The sequence below is a fragment of the Schistocerca piceifrons genome, chromosome 2 (assembly GCF_021461385.2).
Source record: "Schistocerca piceifrons isolate TAMUIC-IGC-003096 chromosome 2, iqSchPice1.1, whole genome shotgun sequence".
NCBI classification, from domain to species: Eukaryota; Metazoa; Arthropoda; class Insecta; order Orthoptera; family Acrididae; genus Schistocerca; species Schistocerca piceifrons.
This window is the reverse complement of record NC_060139.1, coordinates 186664081-186689207: the sequence shown is the minus strand read 5'-3', so window position 1 is coordinate 186689207 and position 25127 is coordinate 186664081. Positions and strand designations below refer to the sequence as shown.

The following is a 25127-nucleotide window of genomic DNA, read 5'->3' as shown; positions in this document are numbered from 1 at the left end:
ACAATCTGGAGGATGATTCCAGAATGAAATTTTTGCTTTGCAGCATAGTGTGTGAAAGGCAAAAGTCCTGAGTTTGAGTCTCAGTCCAGCACACAGTTTTAATCTGCCAGTAAGTTTCATACCAGTGCATACTCTGCTACAGAGTGAAAATTTCATTCTGGAAACATCCCCCAGGCTGTGGCTAAGCCATGTCTCCACAATTTCCTTTCTTCCAGGAGGGCTGGTTCTGCAAAGCTTGCAAGAGAGCTTCTGTGAAGTTTGGAGGGTAGGAGATGAGGTACTGGCAGAATTAAAGCTGTGAGGGTGGGTCTTGAATCGTGCTTTGGTAGCTCAGGCAGTAAAGCACTTGTCCATGAAAGGCAAAGGTCCCGAGTTCGAGTCTCGTTCCAGCGCACTGTTTTAATCTGCCAGGAAGTTTCAGCGTGAATACAACTGCATACCAAAATTTATGGTGAGGAATCACGACTGAGGCAGCTGGCCCCCCAATTTTCTTTCAGAGTCTTTTTTGTGCTTCAACAAGATCACATTTCAACTGGTTTCACTATAGATTTCACTTTAAAAGAATCCATAGCGCACGTAATAAACGATAAATTGTTGCACTATCATCGAAGTATTTTTCACTATTCTATAGTCTCATGTGCCAACTAACAACATTGCTAATGATTCTCATACTGAAGCTGGACTCTGTCAATACTAGCGCTGTATACAAAATTACATTGTTAACCTGGCTTCCCACTGACACTAGTTCTCGACAGTTTTAATTTGGGTATGACCTAAAACAAGTTTTTCTTCAAAAGGATTTTGCTGTATCTTTTATAGTGAATTTTTTTGCTCTGGAACTGAAGTATACACCATTCTGAAACTTTTTGGCAGATTTGCAGCTGTGAAGACAACTTTTGAGTACTGCCTGAATAGGTTAGTTGTGTAGAGCACTGCATGTAAAAGGCAATGATCCAGTACAAAGTTTTAATTTTGGAACATTTTTCTGCAGATGGTGAAGCTAAGCACAGTATTTAACAGACGGGAAAAGAACGATGTTAAAGAGTTAAAATCAGTATTTGCCATTATAGTTCAGTTATGACAATTCTAGACAGACCAAAGAGAAGCACACAAATGTTAAACTATTATAACATCATATGTGTATGCACATAGAGTTAGAGAAACTGGGTAGTTGACCTGGACTCAAGTTTTTGTGCATGTGACAAACTGCAAGAAGTCCCTACTGGAACCAGAACACTGCACAAGAATAAAATATATTCCTGTTGTTCTATTGTAATCTCAAGAATAAAAGTGAAATATTCAATATCCTCTGCCACAGTTTAGTCTGGTACCTTTTAACAATTACTGTACTGTCAAAACACACATCCATATATTCTGGAATATAAATGGTCAGAAGTTCAGTATCTGTGTAAATGATATCAGTGGTACTTTTACTTGCCCAAAAGAGTAAACTAAACAGCTTTGTTTATTTATAAACATGTCTACATCGACCTGAGGGCTAGGAAACCTGACTCTACACTTTTTTTAAAAGGTGTTTCAACATTGTCTTTCTCTCTTCTACCTTCTTGCTGAGAAGTTCTGTGGTTCCATAGATTATTTGTATGGATTCTAAGATTTTCAAATTTTCTTCCACCCTTATTGTTAACGATCACCTGGCTCCAGACTGGCTATAATTTTATCTCCAGGCAACTTTGCAGCCACTGGTGAAGATGTTTGCATTTCTACATCTACATCCATACTCCGCAAGCCACCTGACGGTGTGTGGCGGAGGGTACCCTGAGTACCTCTATCGGTTCTCCCTTCTATTCCAGTCTCGTATTGTTCGTGGCAAGAAGGATTGTCGTTATGCCTCTGTGTGGGCTCTAATCTCTCTGATTTTATCCTCATGGTCTCTTTGCGAGATATACGTAGGAGGGAGCAATATACTGCTTGACTCCTCGGAGAAGGTATGTTCTCGAAACTTCAACAAAAGCCCGTACCGTGCTACTGAGCGTCTCTCCTGTAGAGTCTTCCACTGGAGTTTATCTATACTCACTCTAACGCTTTCGCGATTACTAAATAATCCTGTAACCAAGTGCGCTGCTCTCCGTTGGATCTTCTCTATCTCTTCTATCAACCCTATCTCATACGGATCCCACACTGCTGAGCAGTATTCAAGCAGTGGGCGAACAAGTGTACTGTAACCTACTTCCTTTGTTTTCGGATTGCATTTCCTTAGGATTCTTCCAATGAATCTCAGTCTGGCATCTGTTTTACCGACAATCAACTTTATATGATCATTCTATTTTAAATCACTCCTAATGCGTACTCCCAGATAATTTATGGAATTAACTGCTTCCAGTTGCTGACCTGCCATAATGTATCTAAATGATAGGGATCTTTCTTTCTACGTATCCGCAGCACATTACACTTGTCTACATTGAGATTCAATTGCCATTCCCTGCACCATGCATCAATTCGCTGCAGATCCTCCTGCATTTCAGAACAATTTTCCATTGTTACAACCTCTCGATATACCAGAGCATCATCCGCAAAAAGCCTCAGTGAACTTCCGATGTCATCCACAAGGTCATTTATGTATATTGTGAATAGCAATGGTCCTACGACACTCCCCTGCGCAACACCTGAAATCACTCTTACTTCGGAAGACTTCTCTCCATTGAGAATGACATGCTGCGTTCTGTTATCTAGGAACTCTTCAATCCAATCACACAATTGGTCTGATAGTCCATATGCTCTTACTTTGTTCATTAAATGACTGTGGGGAACTGTATTGAACGCTTTGCCGAAGTCAAGAAACACGGCATCTACCTAGGCCCTCTGAGTCTCGTGAACGAATAGCGCGAGCTGGGTTTCACATGATCGTCTTTTTTGAAACCCACGCTGATTCCTACAGAGTAGATTTCTAGTCTGCAGAAAAGTCATTATACTCGAACATAATACTTGTTCCAAAATTCTACAACTGATAGACGTTAGAGGTATAGGTCTATAGTTCTGCACATCTGTTCGACGTCCCTTCTTGAAAACGAGGATGACCTGTGCCCTTTTCCAATCCTTTGGAACGCTACGCTCTTCTAGAGACCTACGGTACACTGCTCACCGCTGCAAGAAGGGGGGGCAAGTTCCTTCGCGTACTTTGTGTAAAATCGAACTGATATCCCATCAGGTCCAGCGGCCTTTCCTCTTTTGAGCGATTTTAATTGTTTCTCTATCCCCCTGTCGTCTATTTCGATATCTACCATTTTGTCATCTGTGCGACAATCTAGAGAAGGAACTACAGTGCAGTCTTCCTCTGTGAACCAGCTTTGGAAAAAGACATTTAGTACTCCGGCCTTTAGTCTGTCATCCTCTGTTTCAGTACCATTTTGGTCACAGAGTGTCTGGACATTTTCTTTCGATCCACCTACCGCTTTGACATAAGACCAAAATTTCTTAGGATTTTCTGCCAAGTCAGTACATAGGACTTTACTTTTGAATTCATTGAACACCTCTCGCACAGCCCTCCTCACACTGCATTTCGCTTCGCGTAATTTTTGTTTGTCTGCATGGCTTTGGCTATGTTTATGTTTGCTGTGAAGTTCCCTTTGCTACCACAGCAGTTTTTTAACTCAGTTGTTATACCACGGTGGCTCTTTTCCATCTCTTACGATCGTGCTTGGCACATACTCATCTAACGCATATTGTACAATGGTTTTGAACTTTGCCCACTGATCCTCAACACTATCTGTACTTGAGACAAAACTTTTGTGTTGAGCCATCAGGTATTCTGAAATCTGCTTTTTGTCACTTTTGCTAAACAGAAAAATCTTCCTACCTTTTTTAATATTTCTATTTACAGCTGAAATCATCGATGCAGTAACTGCTTTATGATCGCTGATTCCCTGTTCTGCGTTAACGGTTTCAAATAGTTCGGGTCTGTTTGTCACCAGAAGGTCTAATATGTTATCGCCACGAGTCGGTTCTCTGTTTAACTGCTCAAGGTAGTTTTCAGATAAAGCACTTAAAAAAATTTCACTGGATTCTTTGTCCCTACCACCCATTATGAACGTTTGAGTCTCCCAGTCTATATCCGGCAAATTAAAATCTCCACCGAGAACTATAACATGGTGGTGAAATCTACTCAAAATATTTTCCAAATTATACTTCAGGTGCTAACCACAACAGCTGCTGAGCCAGGGGGCCTACAGAGACATCCAATTACCATGTCTAAGCCCGCTTTAACCGTGACCTTCACCCAAATTATTTCACATTTCGGATCTCCGTCAATTTCCTTAGATACTATTGCACTTCTTATCGCTATAAACACGCCTCCGCCTTCACTGTCCAGCCTGTCTCTGCAGTATACATTCCAATCTGAGTTTAGAATTTCATGACTGTTTACATCTGGTTTCAGCCAATTTTCTGTCGCTAATACTACGTGGGCATTGTGACCATTTATTAATGAGAGCAGTTCTGGGACCTTTCTATAGACGCTCCTGCAGATAAAGAGATACGTCATGAAGATAAAGAGCTATGTCATAATACTTCAAAGTTTAGCTTGTTTTGATGTCTGTACAAGACAATTATGGTCCAATGGACATTAAGTACTCATGCAGAGGTTCTAAGCTTTCCAAGAGAAAAAGGTCTTCAATTTTGACTCACATAAAGAGCACAAGAATGCCCAGCTTGTTTAATAGTGGCCCAATTAGCACCACATACAGCTGAGATAAGATATTTGTATTCCAAAACCACATCTTGTGCCTTTACTGATGCCCTAAAATATAAGCCCTTGTGGCAACAAAAAGTGAAGAATGCAAAGTAAACCTGTGTCTCTGTGCGCATGAGGGTGGCAGACAGTGGACCCTATCTTAACCACAAATGCGGTTATAATGAGTAGTGCCACAATGTGCTGTACTCCTCAATAGGTGTCAGCATTTGCACGTAAATGGGTTTCAACATGTTGCATGAATCCTTTGCAACAACTTTGTTTAGCAGTGAGCTTTTACTGTGATTAGTTATGTAGTCATTGTGGTCATAATGTAAAACTTGAAGGGAGCTATCATTGCAACAGAAGCAATGGCTGTCATTAAGTTCCTAACAACAGAAGTCATTCCTCCAATTGAAATTTATCGAAGGCTGGATAAACAAAAGCACTGGATAAATAGAAGTTAAGTGAGAGGTCCTATCACAATGTAATTCTTGGAAATGTGACACCAGCTCTGCTTTGAAGTGGCAGTTAAGGTATCCATATTGGTGGCCTGGAACTAAACGAGGAAATAATAATAATAATAATAATAATAACAACAACATTTTGGTTGTAAGATGACAATATCAAGTTACCCACTTCACTTGACACTAAGGAACTCGAGACCATACCTTGTTTGCTATACAGACCAGATCTGGTACCCCGTAATTTCTGTCTATTCCCTACATTTAATGAAGAACTTCTTGGAGAAATCCCAATGACGAAATCTAACCGGCGGTGAGGACCTGGCTATGGGAGCAGAAGATGGCTAATATCCCTGGCAGCTTCATGACACTTTTGTTATTGATGACAAAAGTGTATCCAATTGCCAGTGCTTACATCAAAACAATGGTGGCATATCATTGAAGAATTAATTCTCTGGAAACGATCTGTGGACTCTTTACTAAATTATTAACATCCACTTACTCATACAGTTCATGGAAATATTACTCGTGATTCAACGCTTGTACATTCCATTTCAGCAGGAGGCTGTGAACAGAACCCATTCACAAGAGCCTTCCAGCTACGCTTAGTCACAGAAATTGGTCTTCTTTCACTTTAGTAACCATCATAGTAACACACCAGAATGGTGCCCTCCACAGAAACATTTGTGAGAAATTGAACATATAGAGATTTTTTATTTGGGAAAGAGATCTTAAGTTCTGCATTTTTCCAAGTGCTTTAGAAGCAATTTTATACACTCTGTTAGCAATGTCAATTCATCTGAGAAAGCCATATGCTCCTCTTGGAAAAACATTAGCAAATTTTTCTTTCATACCCTTTCATTATGATTAAAACAAGCGTTTGAGGAAGAAAACTGTAGACTCATTACTTCCACAGAGAGGCAGTACTCACCCTTGCTGCCCACACACCATCCACACCCTGAGAAGTGCGAGCAGCGACACCAAAAACAAGGCCCGCAACATGATGATCGTCCAGCCTGAAAACAAATCAAATATTTATTATGTTCCCCACTACTACAATTACACCAAGAATTCTTATAGTGCTGATGTCAATTAGGTCATATTATAACATCTAAGGTTACAGTTCAGACCTCAGACAGCAAAAGAGAGATATGGCTCATTCATTCATCAAGATCTGTGGGTCCCATCAAGAAGGCAAACTTTAAGAGCTATGGAATGGTTCAACACAGACTTTAACAAAAGAGAAGTAACTCTTCGAAACTTAATCTGAACGCCATATTTTCAATAAAATAGAACTATGAGGGGCAGTCAAATGAATACTGAAAACCCATTACAATGGGACCATGGAATGATTCCATTCAAAAGTAACCACCACATGTGTTACAACATTTTTTCCATTGAGAGACGAGGCAATCAGTTCCTGTTTCACAGGATGTGGTCAGCTGCTGACAGATCCACAGCCACACACCCTCTTGGACATCCTTGTCCGACTGAAACTGACTTCTACATGTCTTTCTTCAGATTGCCAAAGATGTGAAACTCAAACTGTGAAAGATCCAGGCTGTATGGGGAATGCTGCAGTATTTTCCAAGCAAATCATTGAAGCATAGCCTTTGTCCAATTGATAGTGTCGGGGCAGGTGTCATCACGCAATAGAATGATACCGTCTGACAGCTATCCTGGGCATTTTGACTTAATGGTGCACCACTATTTCTACAAAATGTCTTCATAGCGCTGTGCATTGAATGTTGTTCTATGCTCAAAGAACTTGAGGAGCAGAGGGCTCCTGCAATCAAAGGAGGAGGTCATGATGACCTTACATGGTGCCACCATTTCATCCCCGAGGGAAAATGGCAAAGCCAGCAGTAGAAACATCCCTTATGTTCCCCACCAAAGAAATCCAAAGCTTTCACACAAGTTCCGGTAAGGTCATTCTGGTGCATAACAATGCCTGCCCACACACTGCCTAAAAGATGAAGGCTATGCTTCAGAAATTTGTTTGGGAAACTGCAACATTCCCCGTACAGCCCGGATTATTCACAGTGTGATTTTCGAATCTTTGGCAACCTGAGGAAAGACATGCATGGATATTGGTTTTAGTTGGATGGGGAAATGCAAGAGTGGGTGTGTGCAGGTGTGGATCTGTCAGCAGCCAACCTGTCTAAGAAACAGGAATTGATCATATCGTCTCCCAGTGGGATAAATGTGGTGATTAGCTTTGAATGGAATCATTCCATGGTCCCATTGTGTTGGGTGTTCAGTTTTTATTTGCCTCCTCCTTATATACTGCTTAATACTACTTGTGTATAGTCCAGCTCAATGTAAGCCAGCAGACTACTAGGAAAAACACCACTTTGAAAAAAAGCAACTGCTTTCTCAGTTACCTTAAATAGATTCTGTATGTTTTCCATCTGCAGTTTAATACATAGGTGTTGTTTGTCTTCCACCTGTAGCTTATCTTCACTTCATTACATTGGTATTTTTGAAAGGAAACAGTTTTACATCTGCTTGAACAGAGGGTTGCTTAGAAAACACTATTACTTTCCATGCAGCTCCACAATGAACATTGTTGTTTGTTATGCAACTAAAAGGAATGTCCTATCCTTGAAACTAGACAATCAGTTACTTTATACAGTGGCCAATAAGCTATATTTCAACCTTCTTTTGAACTGGTAGAGATTCTCAACTTCCCACTTTATTTATTACTGTGTACGTGAGTGCGAGTTCCAAGATATTTAGAGAGACCTCTGCAGGATGTGTGGTTATCTACCTGTCACAATATTTTTACTGCTTCCCTGCTGAATAAATATTTTCTTTGCTTTATCTGCATTAACCCCAGCAGATAATTTATTAACACTACAGGGGGTAAAAATTTGCAGAATAAGCTAATGATAGGTTACCACAATAAGAGATACTTCCCTTGCAAAATATTCTGTAGGGCTATTCAACTATTATCTGAGCTATATCTAATACAGCTAATTTTTTATCTTTGATCAGAATGTTGGTGTTACCAGCAAACTTTATAGTTTTGGAATTGTTCTTTATACAGCAATAACTAATATATAAGAAAGTGGTCTTACCATTCTGCAATTGGTAAAATATAAAAACATTCCAAACGGGAGCCACAGTATGATATTGCCCCCCCCCCCCCTCTCTCTCCACAGAAATCTTGGTTGTGGTAGCAGATTGATTTGCAGTATAGTGCGAGGTCTAGTTTAGGTCAGAAGATGATAGTTTGTGAGCTGCTGAAGCCAACAAATGTGAATGTCAAGTAAAGGTTGTGTGACAGATTGGCCTGAAATGTAGCCTAATGTTTATGCACTTATCATACTCCTTAAGCATACTTCACCATATTTAATGCACTTTTCGTCATAAAAACTAAAATTGCAAAGTTAATGATTCTTCTTTAATTTATCTATCTTATGACAGGCTTCACCTTGAGGCTTCCCACTGTTTACTGTTCTGAGCATCTTCCCTCATCTGTTTGTATGTCCATCCACTTCTAATGTCATCCATCACTGCAATTTCTTTCTACCTCTTCCTCTCATTCATTCCACATTTTCCTCTGAATTCTTTGCTGTAAACAATTCCTACCCAGAACAAGGCCCAGTCAAAATTTTATCCTCTTTCTAACCATTTCTTATAATTTTCTTTCTTCATTACTTCATTCTGAAGGCTGTCGATGCACTTCACCATATGCATTCTTCTCCACAGTCATATTCAAAATGTCTGCTTCGCCTTTTCAAATATTCACTTTCCCACAGATATCCTCCTCCTCATTTCTTCTGTACAGTTTCCATTCCACATCATTAAACCTCCTAGGTACAGAAAGAATTTTACTTGTTCTACCTTCTTTCCATCTAAGAATATATTAACTGGTGCTTCCTTCTTTCATATTTTCACTTTTGTCTTTCCTATAATTATCTTCATTCCATACTTCTCAGCTCTTCTTGCTGTACTCTTCAACATATTCTGCAGCTCTACTTGATCATCCACATGTTTTACAGTCTTTACCCTTACTCCTACAATTACAATGCCCCTTGGGTCCTCTATAGCATCACCTCTATGTTCTTCTCCATATATGTTGAGCAGCTTCAGTGACTGAGCATCCCTGCTTTCCACTCCTTCCAATGCCTATTCATCTCTTTCAGCTCTTCATTCCCTGTTCTGTCACTTTCTGTTTTGTGGACATCTCCTTTATTTATGTATTTTTCTATGCTATATCAACATATTTTAAGACTCCCAGCAGTGTATTCCTGTTGACTACTGAATACCTTATCCCACTTGATAAAACAAATGCACACTACCTTGTTCATTTCAATCATTACTTTTCCAATCATCCTCAAACCACCTACAGTATTCCTTGTTCCTGTATCCTATCTGAACATGAACTGGTCTTCCCCAATATATTCCAATACGTTCCTTAATTTTCTTTTCAATTCTTCTTAGTATGACTCTTGTTACAGCCTTTATAACAAATTCAGAAAACATATATTAGACAACGGACAGATCTTTGATGAATATTCTACGCATATTATGTACATATATTATGTACATATAGCATTATGTACATATAGCATTCATAAACTACAAAAATGCAATGGTGTGGCTACTGATGCAGAAATTGTTCACATTTTCTTTAGCCCTGTCAGCATGGCCAGTTTAAGACTCAGGTGACACAGGCCTCTATTCAGGATGGCAAGTTGAGAGGGGAGCCAGAGGTGCCAGAACAGTAAGATTTCTATACAAGATGTATCACAATTAGTAGTGGCTGGTTCGGATGCCACACTGAGAGGGGCACAAGGGGTGTCCAATTGCAAGATGTACAATGTGTATCACAATTAGTAGCAACAACTGACACAGGTTAAATGTATAGGGGAAAGGGGGTAGAAGGGGGTAGGGGAATGATAAGTCACTTGGGAGGAAAAATGTTTTCAAACAGCCCTTAGTGTTAGCTCCATTCCACCCACGACTGTTGCAGAGAGGAGTGAGGAACGGAGAGCAATACCAGTACATCTGCACGAGATCAGACTGCCACGGGGAGTTGAGAAGTGCAAGTTATGTGCTACCTACCTTTTTTAACATCTCTTATAGATTGTACATATGTCTTACTTAGGAATCTAGATATCAATGGCAAACAACTTAACCCAGATACACCTGAATCATTTGTTATTTGAATTTTACTGAAATCTTTAATTAATCAGTTAATTATGATAGAAATCATACGTATATAATAATTTACACCTTTTATTTGCATAGTTTATGAATAATGCCTCATCCTCTGGAAGGACTTCTGCTTTCTTCACATGCATTTAACGGAATGTCACTATTTAAGAATCAATGCAGCAGTACGAAACGAGAAACATGAAGTGGTACAGTACATTTAATACACTATGTTGTGAACTTTTCCTGACACTGGCAACACTGAAATTGTTTCGTCTTTCTCGAAACAGAAGCTAGCAGAAAATCTATGGCATAATGTTCCAACTGCAATAACTAGAATCAATTTTTGAAATTTAGTATGGGCTTTCTCTTTGCATGGCAGTTTGATTCTAGAATCATAGTGACAATTCTTCAACAAAATGCCACACGGTCGATTTTACCATTATCTTTGGTTCAGAGCTGCCATTCATTGTCCTTGGCTGTATTGACAAAATATACAGTGATGGGGAAGAACCATTTCTTACCCCTAATAGAGAGAGTGACAGAGTGAAATATTTTGGTGAGCTCTATCAATTCTATTCATAAACTTGTTGTAATGGTAAATGACTCTCGGGTACTGAACTGTTATCCATCTTTTATACTGATGTGAATATCGTATTGCTGTACGAGTTGGATTTATAATATCAAAGCTATGGCACTGTCACCACATTGCTGTCATTCAGTAAATCCACTGCCACATCTGAAGTTTGATGTCCCTCTATGTTTCTTTTCCAGTTCATTTCCGTTTGGTAGCATGCAACTCTTACCAATTCTGTTAGCTCTTATTGTACCTGTGGCCTGAATATTTCTTAGATGCAAGTAACACAGATGATGAAATGAAGTAAATCAATACAATCTATATGGCAGGTCTTTCAGCTAGTTGACATACATTGTAACTACTCAGTAACCAAGGGCATTGTCAACATATTTCTCTGGCAATGTACCAGCATCCTAGTATGGCACAAACCATGTCACATATCCATTATTTGGCCCTCCACACCAGAACTTAAACCCATATCTTATAGTTTTGCCTCGTTTAAAGGTCTTTGCCCCATGCTGCCCAAAATATAGTGAAAGCTTGATTTCAGTGACTGGCCATTTAAGCACATGCTTCCAGGAGGATGTTAGCTTTATGCATACAAAAATCAGATACAATGTCTTCTGCCTCTTGCCTTTTTCTGTAACATATCAGCCATGCAAATACCCATATTATCCCTTACTATACTGATACCTATAAGACATTCTGAGAGAATACACAAACAGTTATTTCTCTAGTACAAATGTGCATAGAGATGTTATACTCATATCAACTAGAAGATCAGGCAGATAATCCATTTTCTTAAAACCAAGTTTTCTCATGCACACTGAATAATACTAACTCAACATTGAAAGCTAAGTGTTGTTTTCAACAGTGGTATGAGGCCTTTGGATGAAGTGTACGCTAATGTCATCTGTTCGAAGGTAGAATAAAGGAGCAGCATAAAAAGTTTTAAGCTACCCTGTACAAATCTTCCCAGAAGAAAAACAGACGTATCAGGGTTAAATGACTACAATTTTAGTCCCATAGCAGCAAACAGAAATAAACGTTAGCATATTCCATTATATAGTTGTGATTAAATACACAAGGTCCAGAAGTTATTTTGCTCTCAAGAGTTTAAGATTGTCTGTACTTTCAGTAAAAGTCTCCTCAAAAATTATATGTTATGAACTGCTAACCATCTACACTGATCAACATTTTATGAACAAAATAATATCTAATTCACAAAAGACAGTTTATTAATAACATTAAATTCCGCTATTCAAAAATCCATTTTACTTAATTGGTAATTAATGACAGTGACTTACAAGTACTATAAAATGATACCAGTGAAGCTGCATGTATAAAATTCCTCCATTACCTGATACAACAACAAATCAAACTGAAAATAATGCACTGGTAAGATGGTCACAGTGCCGTGAAAAATCAACAAATGCGGGCATGTTTTGTGCAGTTTAATTCCTTGCTATATTAAGGGGGTTAACTTTTGGGGCAAATTCAGATAAGGCCTCCAAATAAAAAAATGTTGAGTCAGTAGCTCATCCTTTTCCAGCAGCATCTTTCACACTAATATTAGTACCCTTCTTGTTTAATGTTATTCATGAGACACATTAAAGTCAATTGGAAATGAAGGTAATGTATGTAAGTATATGACCTCACTATAGACCACAAGAAACCCAAAAACTTCTAAACCAACAGAAATACATTCCCTGTTAAGTTTTGACTGTGTGTGTTATGAAATTCTTCTAGATAAGCTTAAGTATTATGGATTGAGTGGGACAGTGCATGAATGGCCTAATTCATATTTAGATTGAAGAATGTAGAAGGTTGAAATAAACGGTACAGATAGTCTGCAAAAACCAGCAGAGTCCTCTAAATGGGAAGGTATCAAGAACAGTGTTCAGTCCTGGGTCCCTTATTGTTCTTAATGTATGTTAATGGCTTGCCATTCTATATTCATCAAGATGTGCAGCTAGTTAAAGAAATTTGTTTTTGCTGATGATACAAGTATATAGAAATCACACCCAGCAAGCAAGAATTAGCTGGGGAAATTATTTTTAATGTCTTTCAGAAAATTGTTAAGTGGTTCTTTGCGCATGGACTCTCACTAAATTTTAAGAAAACACAGTATATACAACTCTGTACAGTAAATGGCATAAAATACAGCCTTTGAACAGAAGTCTGATGGTAAAGCAGAGCATTCAAAATTTCTGGGTGTGCACATTGATGAGAAATTGAACTTGAAGAAACACATTGATAATCTGCTGAAACATTTAGACTCAGCTGGTTATGCTTTTAGGATTATTGCAAATTTTGGTGATAAACATATCAGTAAATTAGCCTACTATGCCTATTTTCATTCGCTACAGTCATATGGCATCATATTTTGGGGTAACTCATCAAGAGAAAAAGTATTCATTGCACAAAACCGTGTAATCAGAGTAATAACTGGAGCCCACCCAAGATCACCTTACAGACATTTATTTAACGAAATTTGTAATTAACAACCCATCCCAACTCAAAAACAACAGCAAAATGCATGGCAACAACAGTAGACGAAAGGATGATCATCAGTATTCTGGGTTAAATCTCACTTGGGCACAGAAAGGGGTTAATTATGCTGCCACAAAAATCTTTGGTCACTTGCTAAATAGCTTTAAAAGTCTGACAGCCAATAACATCTAAAAATAAATTAAAAGATTTTCTGAATGACATTTCCTTCTACCCAATAGATGAATTTTTTGATATGAAGTAGTAACTGAAAAAAAATTATATTGTGCAATGAAAATTTAAGGTATGACACGTTCCACGTCATTACGAAATGTATTCATGAGCTAAGCCACAAGTAGTAATGTAATGTAATGTAATGCGTGTCCACGTTTTAATGGGTGAATGACATCTGATTAGCATTTAAAAAATAATATCACTTCAGAATACTATCAGTAGGCCTAAGTCACGTAATATTTTTTTATTCGGTTAAATCAGTCCAGAGTTGGAAAGAACGCAAGAGCACACTATCTCCAGTACGACCATGGCTCGTTAAAGCACACCAACATTCACGGTGATGACTGCTGTCTTAATACTGTTACAACAGAAGCTTGCTCTAGAATACGTACTTGTTACATATCACATTGTTGCGAGAGATAGTCGGTTTCTGGATATAAACAATTAGACAGTTTGCATTTCAATTTACAGATACAATACCTGTACGCGAGCCGATTTTTTTTAATAGCGTGATTGCTCGCTTGCTCATTCAAACGACGTATTATATGACACACCACTGTCAGAACTGGTCTTTATTAAAATTTGAGTCCACAGAAACAGGAGAACGCGAAATCACTACTTCGTTATCAACAAACTCTTCCCAACAGTGGAGACTTGCCAACAGTTAATCTTCCCAATAGTAAAGAGCCATTTACATGCACAGATTTACTGGCCGGGCGACCGACGTACTCATTTTGCGGGTGTACCAGTAAATGTGCGTTGTGCAAAGTGCGATAACGACGCAGCATTGCGTCAGTGACCAGGCCTGCTGTCGTCTCGTGACGTCTATCCAAAGAAGTGTGTTAGCCTCTCAACATCAGTTCTTTGAATTTAAAGCATCGTAAGCACAAGGGTGCTTTTCTCCAGCACCGCCAGTTGGAAAACTGCCATTTGGTCGAAAATTCCATTGCTTGGAACAGGGAAATAAAAAGACTGCTTGGAACACGATCGAATGTCTCAGCGAAAGCATTTCTACTCAGTGATCGATTCAGTCACACCAGAGAACCCAATCCATTCCATGTACACAGAGCTCACACCATTATGGAGCCACCACTAGCTTCCACAGTGCCTTCTTGACAACCTGCGTCCATGAGTTCGTGGGATCTGTGCCACTCTCTAACACTACCATCAGCTCTTACCAACTGAAATCGGAACTCATCTAACCAGACCACGGTTTTCCACTCGTCTGTGGTCCAGCTGATATTGCCACGAGCCCAGGAGAGACGCTGCAGGCGATGTCGTGCTGTTAGCAAAGGCACTCGCGTCGGTCGTCTGCTGCCATAGCCCATTAACGCCAAATTTCGTCGCACGGATACGTTCGTCGTACGTCCCACATTGATTTCTGCGCTTATTTCAAGCAGTGTTATTTGTCTTTTAGCACTGACAACTCTAAGCAAACGCCGCTGCTCTAGGTCGTTAGGTGGAGACTGTCGGTCACTATGTTATCCGTGGTGTGACGCAATGCCTGAAATTTGGTATTTTCGGCACACTCTTGACACTCTGGATCTTGGAATATTGAATTCCTAACTATTCCCAAAATGGAATGTTCCCTGTGTCTTGCTTCAATTACCATTACGCGTTCGAAGTCTGTTAAATCACGTTGTGCGGCCATAACCACGTCGGAAACCTTTCCGCACGAATCACCTGAGTACAAATGACAGCTTTGCTTTTTTCTTTTTTTTTTATTGTGATTTCATTCCCCTGCCCCATATGGGCAGGGGAAGGCTGTCAGCGGCACAATCTTCAGCCGAGTGACATGACAACTAAAATATGAATAAAATGTTACATACATAAGGCGATAAAAAAGGGGAACATAAAACAGAGTAATGGGAGAAAATGGAGGTAAAAATAGACTGACATGGAGACGTTCATGGGGGACAGTTAAAAAAAAGTCACCATTAAGTTAAAAAACACAGCCGGCGATTCTTAAAACACAGGTTAAAAGTCGGCCAAAGTATTAAAAACACTCCAGAACAACACACTTAAAAGCCACTTGGAGCACACACGACGAAGAATAAAACTGCCAGGTGAGACCTGCCGAGGAAAAGGTCAGAGAGGATGGAAAAGGAGGGGAGAGCAAGGGGCAGCAGGGAAAGCGGCGGGATGAAGAGAGTATGGGCGTCAGCGGGTATACGAAGAGGCAGGTGACACGTGGGGGCGGGAGATGAAGAGGGAAGACAGGACAGGAGGGAGTGCAGAGACACTGAAAGAGGGCACAAGAGAGGGAGGGGGAATAGGAGGGGGAAGCCGCTCAGGTGGAGGGAGGGGGAGGAGAGGGAGCCCTGAGGAGGAGGCAGGAAGATGGGGTCAGAGTTGGTAGGAAGGGTAGATGTCAGGGCGGAGCTCGTCATCCGGCAGGGGTAGATGGTGGAAGTTGCGTTGGGAAAGGAGATGGAGGGTGTGGAGATGGAGAGAGGGTGGGACACAACGGTAAAGGCGCGGCAACTGGTTGGGGGTGGAGAGGGGATCAAGGCGGCGGACAATATATTGTGTACGGATGTGTTCAAGGAAAAGGAGAAGGTGGGGGGGGGAAGGGGATGAGGTCGTAGATGATGCGCGTGGGGGACGGAAGGCGGATGCGAGGTGGAGCGCATGGCGTTCGAGGATTTGGAGGGCTTTATATAACCGTGGAGGGGCGGAATTCCAAGCTACGCTGGCATAATAGAGGATGGGGCGGATCAAGGATTTGTAGGTGTGGAGGATGGTGGAAGGATGCAGACCCCACGTCCGGCAGGACAGGAGTTTCAGGAGGCGGAGGCGGTTGTGAGCTTTGTTTTGGATGGTAAGGAGATGGGGAGTCCAGGTGGGGTGGCGGTCGAGTGTGAGGTAAGGTACTTGAGGATAGGAGTGAGGTGGATAGGACGGCCATAAATGGTGAGGTAGAAATCACGGAGGAGGAAGGAGCGGGTGGTGCGGCCTACGATGATCGCCTGAAAACTTCTCCAATACACTGCCCTTTTAGACCTTGTGTACGGAACACTACTGCCAGCTGTACGTGAGCGGGTCACTCCCATGACTTTTGTCACCTCAGTGTAACAGCTCGGTAGCGTTCACAGCTATCAGTCACTTTTGGAAGTAATTATTACATGCTTCTTGAAGTCTGAGGATATTTCGCTTCACACGTATCTTGCACACCACGGGGAATAGCTTTTCTCACGACTGGCCCTCCCAAGGATTTTAATGATTCAGTAATGGGTCTCTCGGCCTATCCATGAGCAATGCGTTACATTTGTTTGTGTTCAGAGTCAACTGCCAATCTCTGAACCAAGCGTTAATCCTCTGCAGATCTTCCTGCATTTCGCTACTATTTTCTAGTCCTGCAACATACTACGAGGCGGCCGGAACTTTGATGACATAGGTAACGTATAAGTTTAAAGACTACAAATGTTTGGGGGAGAGTACAGCAACAGAGTTGCAGAAAACGAAACACTTGTGTCATTGTTGGAAGCGTAAAAAAAGGAGACAGAGAGAGAGAGAGAGAGAGAGAGAGAGAGAGAGAGAGAGAGAGAGAGCAGCCGAACACCAAACTGTCAGCTATGAAGCGCAAAGGAAGGGAACTGACATTTTTAGAGTTCCAGTAGTTCATAAGTTATTCATTTCTTGTATGTTTGGTACATTTATTATATGATGTGTGCCACAGACATTTACAGTCCTTTTACTTTTAATTTGAAATGAGTGTCTTAAACTTGTAGGGGACATACATAAATACATAGAGTTCACATTAATGTCATTTCTGCATTCGTTTTGATTTATCATTATGTCTTTCCTCAAGGTCCTGTAAATGACGTTGCATGTTCCGAACATATTTTCACATAGTAACTGTGGAGATACTGCTGCACTGATTAGAGGTGTTCTGCCAGTATCTAGAAACCTTGACACAGGTAAGAGCCTCTACTCACGACTTACAGCTTCTTCGATCACAGCAATTTCTTTTTCCGTCGAATGTGGTGCCCACGTTCACAGTTCAAGACATCATAGCCGTCTCATGGATATGGAAAATCCTAAGGCGACTCTTATGTTCCACCATCAACAGAGATTTACGGCTGGGGAGTAGGGAGGAGATAGATAGTGACAGGGGGAGGATGACAAACAGACAGAGGGGGAGTGGAAGAGACAGACAGTGACAGGGGGCGGGGGAGATGGAGGTAGAGAGAGAAGAGGGGAAAGACGGAGATAACGGCAGGAGGAGATGGAAAGAGTATGGGGAGGGGGAATGCACAGAGAAAGGGGAGAAAAGGAGGGCAGAGAAAGGGGAGAGTAGCAGATGTGAGCAAGATTCGCGTCATATGCGCGCGCGAACGAAGCCGCGTCACAGGTATAGTTGTAGCATTATATGCATTCTCTCCATGAGACTGTGTAGATGTTATGTAACCAGGCCGGCCAGGACTTTTTTCCCCACACTTGTACTTCTTTCACCTCTGTCAATGAATTCTTAATGTGAGAAGTACCAAGTGGTTCGAAGCCCATTTTAAACCGCAGGATCCCTTGCAAGCCAAGTCAGCTATTAGTATCCCTTCCGATGCGCTTCATTCAATTTATCGAAATTTAATTACGAAATTATACTTCTTTAATACACGCCGCGAGCCGTGACGACAAAGATTTTATATCGCTGGTGCCAATCCAAGCCCGGCGCTTGTTTTAAAACCATTATTCAGTTGTCTGTCATCTTGGTGATCTAGACCGGTGGTCCCTAACTTTTCTGAAGTTCAAATGTGTGTGAGAACTTATGGGACTTAACTGCTAATGTCATCAGTCCCTAAGCTTACACACTACTTAACCTAAATTATCCTAAGGACAAACACACACACACACCCATGCCCGAGGGAGGACTCGAACCTCCGCCGGGACCAGCCGCACAGTCCATGACTGCAGCGCCTAAGACCGCTCGGCTAACCCCGCGCCCCAACTTTTCTGAGACCACTACTCAATCAGATACTAGCTAGTACTCACTCCCCTCCCCCACAATAAACAACATTAGCAACTACCTGCACTGAAGAATGAAAAAGAATTTTCTCTGAAAACTTCCATTTTTTTTATCATCAATGGCGAACGATAAATGATATTTGTGTTTTGTGGGTGTTTTGCTAAACCGCGAACTTACGAGTCAATCTGACACTTTTAACTGCTTATTCCAAACAACCTATACAATGATGAAACAAGTCTCAGTGCATTGCGAGTGCTATCTACAACAAGTTGTCAGAAAAGGAAGCTAACTCTCCACATTGAGGATAGACACTTGTTACAAAACATGCTTTCTCTTGATCACTCCTCTTCCTGACCACTTGCTTCACCCACACCCTGCACCCACATTTAAAATCACTATAAATGTGTGCACTATACGAAGTCTTACTGTTTGTATATCTCTTGACTGTTGGACTCCTTACTTTTGGACTGGAAAAACAAGATTTCAGACCCCCGATGGTGTGTGTCTGACTACTGCCAATAATAATAATAAACAGTGTAGTCCCCCACAGCAGTGAAGCAGCAATTAAATGGATATTGTTGTGCAGTCACTTAGTTCATCTACTGTTGCGAGGTGAACAACTAAACTATTTCTGGCCCATTGCAGGAACTACCTACAACTCGGAGATGACACTTTCATGAGATATTTAAGTACATTTTATGTATATTTAGCAATTTTGCTGTCATAGATGCATGTGTAGGTGGACTACGTAAGGAACATGCTCATACATTCGTTTCACACGCTGTAACATCCACAACATTGTGTCCGTGCGTTAATGGCACTGAGGTGATGAAAGTCCAGGAACAGCGTTATGCACATACACAGATGGCCGTGGTATTGGGTACCTTTGCATTGGCGGAGCTACCATTTGTGCTGAGGTGACTCACGTGAAAAAGTTTCCGACGTGATTATAGCCGCACGACGGGAATTAATACACTTTGAAAGCAGAATAGTAGTTGCAGCTAGACGCACAGGGCATTCAATTTCGGAAAGCGTTAGGAAATTCAGTATTTCGAAATCCACAGTGTCAAGTGTGTGCCTAAAATACCAAATTTCAGGCATGACCTCTCGCTGCGGACAACGCAGTGACCGATGCCCTTAAGACCCAGAGCAGCGGCGTTTGTGTAGAGTTGTCAGTGCTAACACACAAACAACACTACTTGAAATAACAGCGTAAATCAATGTGGGACGTACGACGAATGTATCCGTTAGGACAGTGCAGCGAATTTTGACGTTAATTGCCGGCCGGAGTGGCCGAGCGGTTCTAGGCGCTTCAGTCTGGAACCGCGCGACCGCTACGGTCGGAGGTTCGAATCCTGCCCCGGGCATGGATGTGTGTGATGTAATAAGGTTAGTTAGGTTTTAGTAGTTCTAAGTTCTAGGGGACTGATGACCTCAGAAGTTAAGTCCCATAAAGCTCAGAGCCATTTTCAACCTTTTTTTTTCTCGTTAATGTGCTATGGCAGTACACGACTGAAGGAGTGCCTTTGCTAATATCACGACAGCGCCTCTCCCGGGCTCGCGACCATATCGGTTGGACCCTGGACGACTGGAAAATGGTGGCCTAGTCAGACGAGCCACAATTTCAGTTGGTAAGACCTGATGGTAGGGTTCGAGTTTGGTGCAGATCCCATGAAGTCTCGGACTCAGGTTGTCCAGAAGGCACTGTGCACAAGCTGGCAATGGCTCCATAATGGTGTGGGCTGTGCTTACATGGAATGGACTGTGTCCTCCGGTCCAAATGAACCCATCATTGATTGAAAATGCTTATTTGCAGCCTTTCATGGATTTCATTTTTATGGATGACAGTGTGCAATGTCACCAGGTCACAATTGTTCGCGACTGTTTTGAAGACCATTCTGGCCGGTTCCAGTGAATGATTTGACCACCCAGATCGCCCGACAAGAATCCAGTCGTACATTTACCGGACATAATCGAGAGGTCAGTTCGTGCACAACATCCTGCACCGCCAACACTTTCGCAATTACAGACAGCTGTAGCGGCTGCATGGCTCAATGTTTCAGTAGGAGACTTCAGCGAAGTGTTGAGTCCATGCCACGACCAGTTGCTGCACTACGCTGGCCAAATGGAGGTCGCACACGATGTTAGGATGTACTCCATGACTTTTGTCACCTCAGTGTAAATAAAAGGGTGAAGGATATTCAGTCGGAAGCTGAGCCGCAGCAGGGAAGTGCACTGGCAACGCCGCCTAGCATCCCCACGCAACCTGCACTGCGCAGTATTACGCTCACGCAGGTAGCGGCGTCGGCGTCTGCCTCCCAGACTCCCACTGCTGTTAAGCTGCTCTGTTCGTTCAGCCTGCGGCTGCAGTAGTGAAGGAAGACAAGCAGCCATCCACCGTAACACGAAGTACAGACTTTTATGAAATCTACAGTTAGTATTCACATTACATTTCTGCAAACTTCATCGCGCAGACAAATTTTTACTGTCCAGTACAGAGTAAATCAAAACGAGATAAAATTGTAGAGGGGTACGACGCACGGTGGCAGAAAATGGATGCGGTTGACGAAATAATAAGTAGAATATCTATGGGTTACGGAGGTTTTGAAAAGACGAAAAGTTTCGTTAACACCGAAACAAATTCCGACAGAATTAAGAGATTCCCCAAAAGTTATATCCGAAGTGTAGAGCTGAATGGCAGCAAAATATGGTAAGTCAAAATGAAAGAGGAAAAAAAAATACTTTGATAGTTCTGTATTGTGGCCATGGAGATTAATGTTAAAACGTGAAATTCACTGAAATGCTGACGGATGAAGTATTTCTTAAACAAAAAAATGGTTCAAATGGCTCTGAGCACTATGGACTTACCATCTATAGTCATCAGTCCCCTAGAACTTAGAACTACTTAAACCTAACTAACCTAAGGACATCACACAACACCCAGTCATCACGAGGCAGAGAAAATCCCTGACCCCGCCGGGAATCAAACCCGGGCGTGGGAAGCGAGAACGCTACCGCACGACCACGAGGTGCGGACATTTCTTAAAACATGAGAGGACAGAAAACTAGTGGAAAGGATGAGAATGAGGAAGGAGAGGACTCTGAATGTTAGATGACATTCGACAAGGATTTAGTTAGCAGAAGATTACAGAGGAAGCTCAGAACATACAACAGGCACCAACTAGACGCTCTCCAGTTTTGTAAGACAGAGATACCAAAGAAGGGAATTGAAAAGATGGGACAGCAACGTCAACAACAACGAGCGGACAGGTGAGGACCGTTATTCTCCCTCCCCTCTCCCCCCCCCCCCCTTACGGAAAAAACCCACTCCACCGAAAAAACAGAGATGATCATTGCAAAGCGAGCTCTCATCCTGTACCGCCACAGAGACAGCCTCATCATCAATTCAGTGTCAGTTTGAAGTAGGCCACAACATGCAATGGATATTGACTGATGGCAAGTGTATCTAGCGCCGTTTGTCGTGAAATATCAAAGCTACTTTTATTATGTACTTCAGTTTCAGGCCACACAAACTGTATCATTTCTCGTTTAAATTTCTTAGTAATTCATCAACGTACACCTATTTCACAGGTCGCTGCTATAATCTTCGCAACTGAAAATGTCAGATGGGTCTGGGTTGTACCTTCGATGCTCTATGTCTTTTTGGCCGCTATTAATATCTACTTAAATATGAATAAAGAAACTACTCGCACGCATCTGAACGTTACAAAATATACTCTCTCATTTACGTACATAGTAGTTGGTGCGTACCTGTTGGAAAGTGGTAGAACTAGTATGTTTGCCAATTAATAAACAACTGTGAGTGTGATTTTGTAAAAATTGTTCCTCTTTACCTTCACCCACGCCCATCCCAATAAACTAATACCAGTAGAAACCACTGCCCACCCACCTCCGTCCCGCTCCAGTTGCTTCGATCCTACACTATGTTATCAAAAGTATCCGGACACCCCCCGAAAAAAAAAAAGTTTTTCATATTAGGTGCATTGTGCTGCCACCTATTACCAGGTACTCCATATGAGCGACCTCAGTAGTCATTAAACACCGTGAGAGAGCAGAATGGGGCGCTCCGCGACACTTACAGACTTCGAACGTGGTCAGGTGATTGGGTGTCACTTGTGTCAGACGTCTCTACGCGAGGTTTCCACACACCTACACCTCCCTAGGTCCACTGTTTCCGATGTAATAGTGACGTGGATATGTGAAGGGACACGAACAGCGCAAAAACGTACAGGCCGACCTCGTCTGTTGACTGACAGACACCGCCAACAGTTGAAGAGGGTCGCAATGTAAAACACGCAGACATCTATCCAGAACATCACACAATAATTCCAAACTGCTTCAGGAGCCACTGCAAGTACTATGACAGTTAGGAAGGAGGTGAGAAAACTTGGATTCCAAGGTCGAGCGGGTGCTCATAAGCCACCCATCACGTCGGTAAATGCCGAACGAAGCCTCGCTTGGTGTAAGGAGCGTAAACACTGGACGATTGAACAGTGGAAAAACGTTGTGTGGAGTGACGAATCGCGGAACACAATTTGGCGATCCGATGGCAGTGTGTGGGTGTGGCGAATGCTCGGTGAACGGCATCTGCCAGCGTTGTTTTGCGTGGCACTATCACAGCACAGGCCTACATTGATGTTTTAAGCACCTTCTTGCTTCCCACTGTTGAAGAGCAATTCGGGGTGGGCGTTTGCATCTTTCAAAACACGATCGAGCACCTGTTCATAATGCACGGCCTGTGGCGGAGTGGTTACACGACAATAACATCCCTGTAATGGACTGGTCTGCACAGAGTCCTGACCTGAATCCCATGGAACACCTTTGGGATGTTTTGGTACGCAGACTTCGTGCCAGGCTTCACCGACCGACACCGATACCTCTCCTCAGTGCAGCACTCCGTGAAGAATGGACTGCCATTCCCCAGGAAACCTTCCAGCACTTGACTGAACGTATGCCTGCGAGAGTGGAAGCTGTCATCAAGGTTTAGCGCGGGCCATCACCATATTGAATTCCAGCATTACCGACGGAGGGCGCCACGAACTTTTAAATCATTTTCAGCCAGGTGTCTTGATACTTTTGATCACATAGTGTAGGTACGCTCTTGATACCTGTTTGGGAAGACGGTGGTTAGAATCCCCGTCCGGCCATCCAGATTTAGGGTTTTCATGATTTCCCTAAATTGTGAAAGTCGAATCCTGAGATGGTTACTTCGAAAGGGCACGGCCGATTCCCTTACCCAATTCGACTTTGTTCTCCTTGTGTAATGCTCTCGCCGTCGACTCGATGTTAAACCCTAATCTTGCTTTCTTTTTCTTTTTCTTCTTCTTCTTCTTCTTCTTCTTCTTCTTCTTCTTCTTCTTCTTCTTCTTCTTTTTGCTCCTGATATCGTATCTGATATACAAGAACACGTATGTCAACTATTCCTCCACTGCTCAAGTTCGTAGTTTTGACGAACCTTGTCGCAATAGGGATACGGTTCGAAGTCGAAAAACAGACGCAAACTCGTTGTGTCGAGTCAAGCAGTTCTGTAGTAAAGCGAGCAGCCTCGTTTGTACAGTCTCCAGCTTTTACTTCATAACTTTATTTTCTAGGTTCACTGTGACTTTCATTGGTAATTCAGCAAACGTCGCATACAAGTTTATAGCGAAATCCACTAACCCTTGTATCCAAAACGCAAACGTAAATCTGAGCCGCACCAGATGGTTAGTTTGTACGGAGTGTTTTACTACGCGTGGTCGTTTTGGAGGGTGTACGTCCTTGCCCACCGACCTCCGAACTGACTCACCCGGCCAATTAAATGGGAACTGGACTCAGAACCACAATGCAGCTTGGCATTTCCCACAGTAATAAATCAGTGCCAGAGATGAAAGATGCGATACTTGCCCAGAGGAAATGCTTGGACAGACGACTGAGTGCTGAACTCCAAACCCTTGAGTCTGACGCTTAACAACCGAACCACACTCATATTGAATATTGTTCCGAGCTAATGCGATCCTCCTCTCCCGTCTACAAACTGTGCAGATATACTCTGTAAACAAAATATATACACTGCGCAAAATAATTAAAAGGTCTTTTTTGTAAAAAAAAAAAGTCATTTTCCCAGTTGCAACGAAGAAGTTGAAATTTGGCTCGAAGGAGCCTACAACCTTCTTCTGTAATCGTGCAGAAGCGTCACCAACGCTCACGCCGACGCTTTAAACAGCATAGTGCCTACACATGAAAAGAAGAAACGTCATAGCTCAGAAGTTCATGTGACTTTTAAGGTGGGTTAATGGTATTACACTGGCACCAAATTTCATCACAACTCTGCCCAACGCCATCGCATCCGTGTTACACGATGGGAAGGTCGTCATACCCCTCCCTCTCTAGCCACATCTCAATCCTCCTCGTGACATCTCTGCATTGGAGGTCCGAACCGCGACGCGCGTCGTTGATATCACGCGTTTTCCCACAGGTGGCCGGAGAAAACATTTCCGACACACCGCCGCTCAGAATACACACGAAAAGGACTCAGGAGGTCGCATAAAGAAT

At 42.1% G+C, this 25127-nt stretch overlaps 1 protein-coding gene across 1 annotated transcript in view; it reads right to left on the bottom strand.

Annotated features, from left to right (window-relative positions):
* Positions 1-25127, bottom strand: part of LOC124777130 (CD109 antigen-like) — a 217837-nt gene that overhangs the window by 116323 nt on the left and 76387 nt on the right. The window contains exon 3 of the mRNA XM_047252422.1: positions 6080-6164. Coding sequence (XP_047108378.1) covers positions 6080-6164 — 85 coding nt within the window. The remainder of the gene's footprint in view (positions 1-6079; positions 6165-25127) is intronic.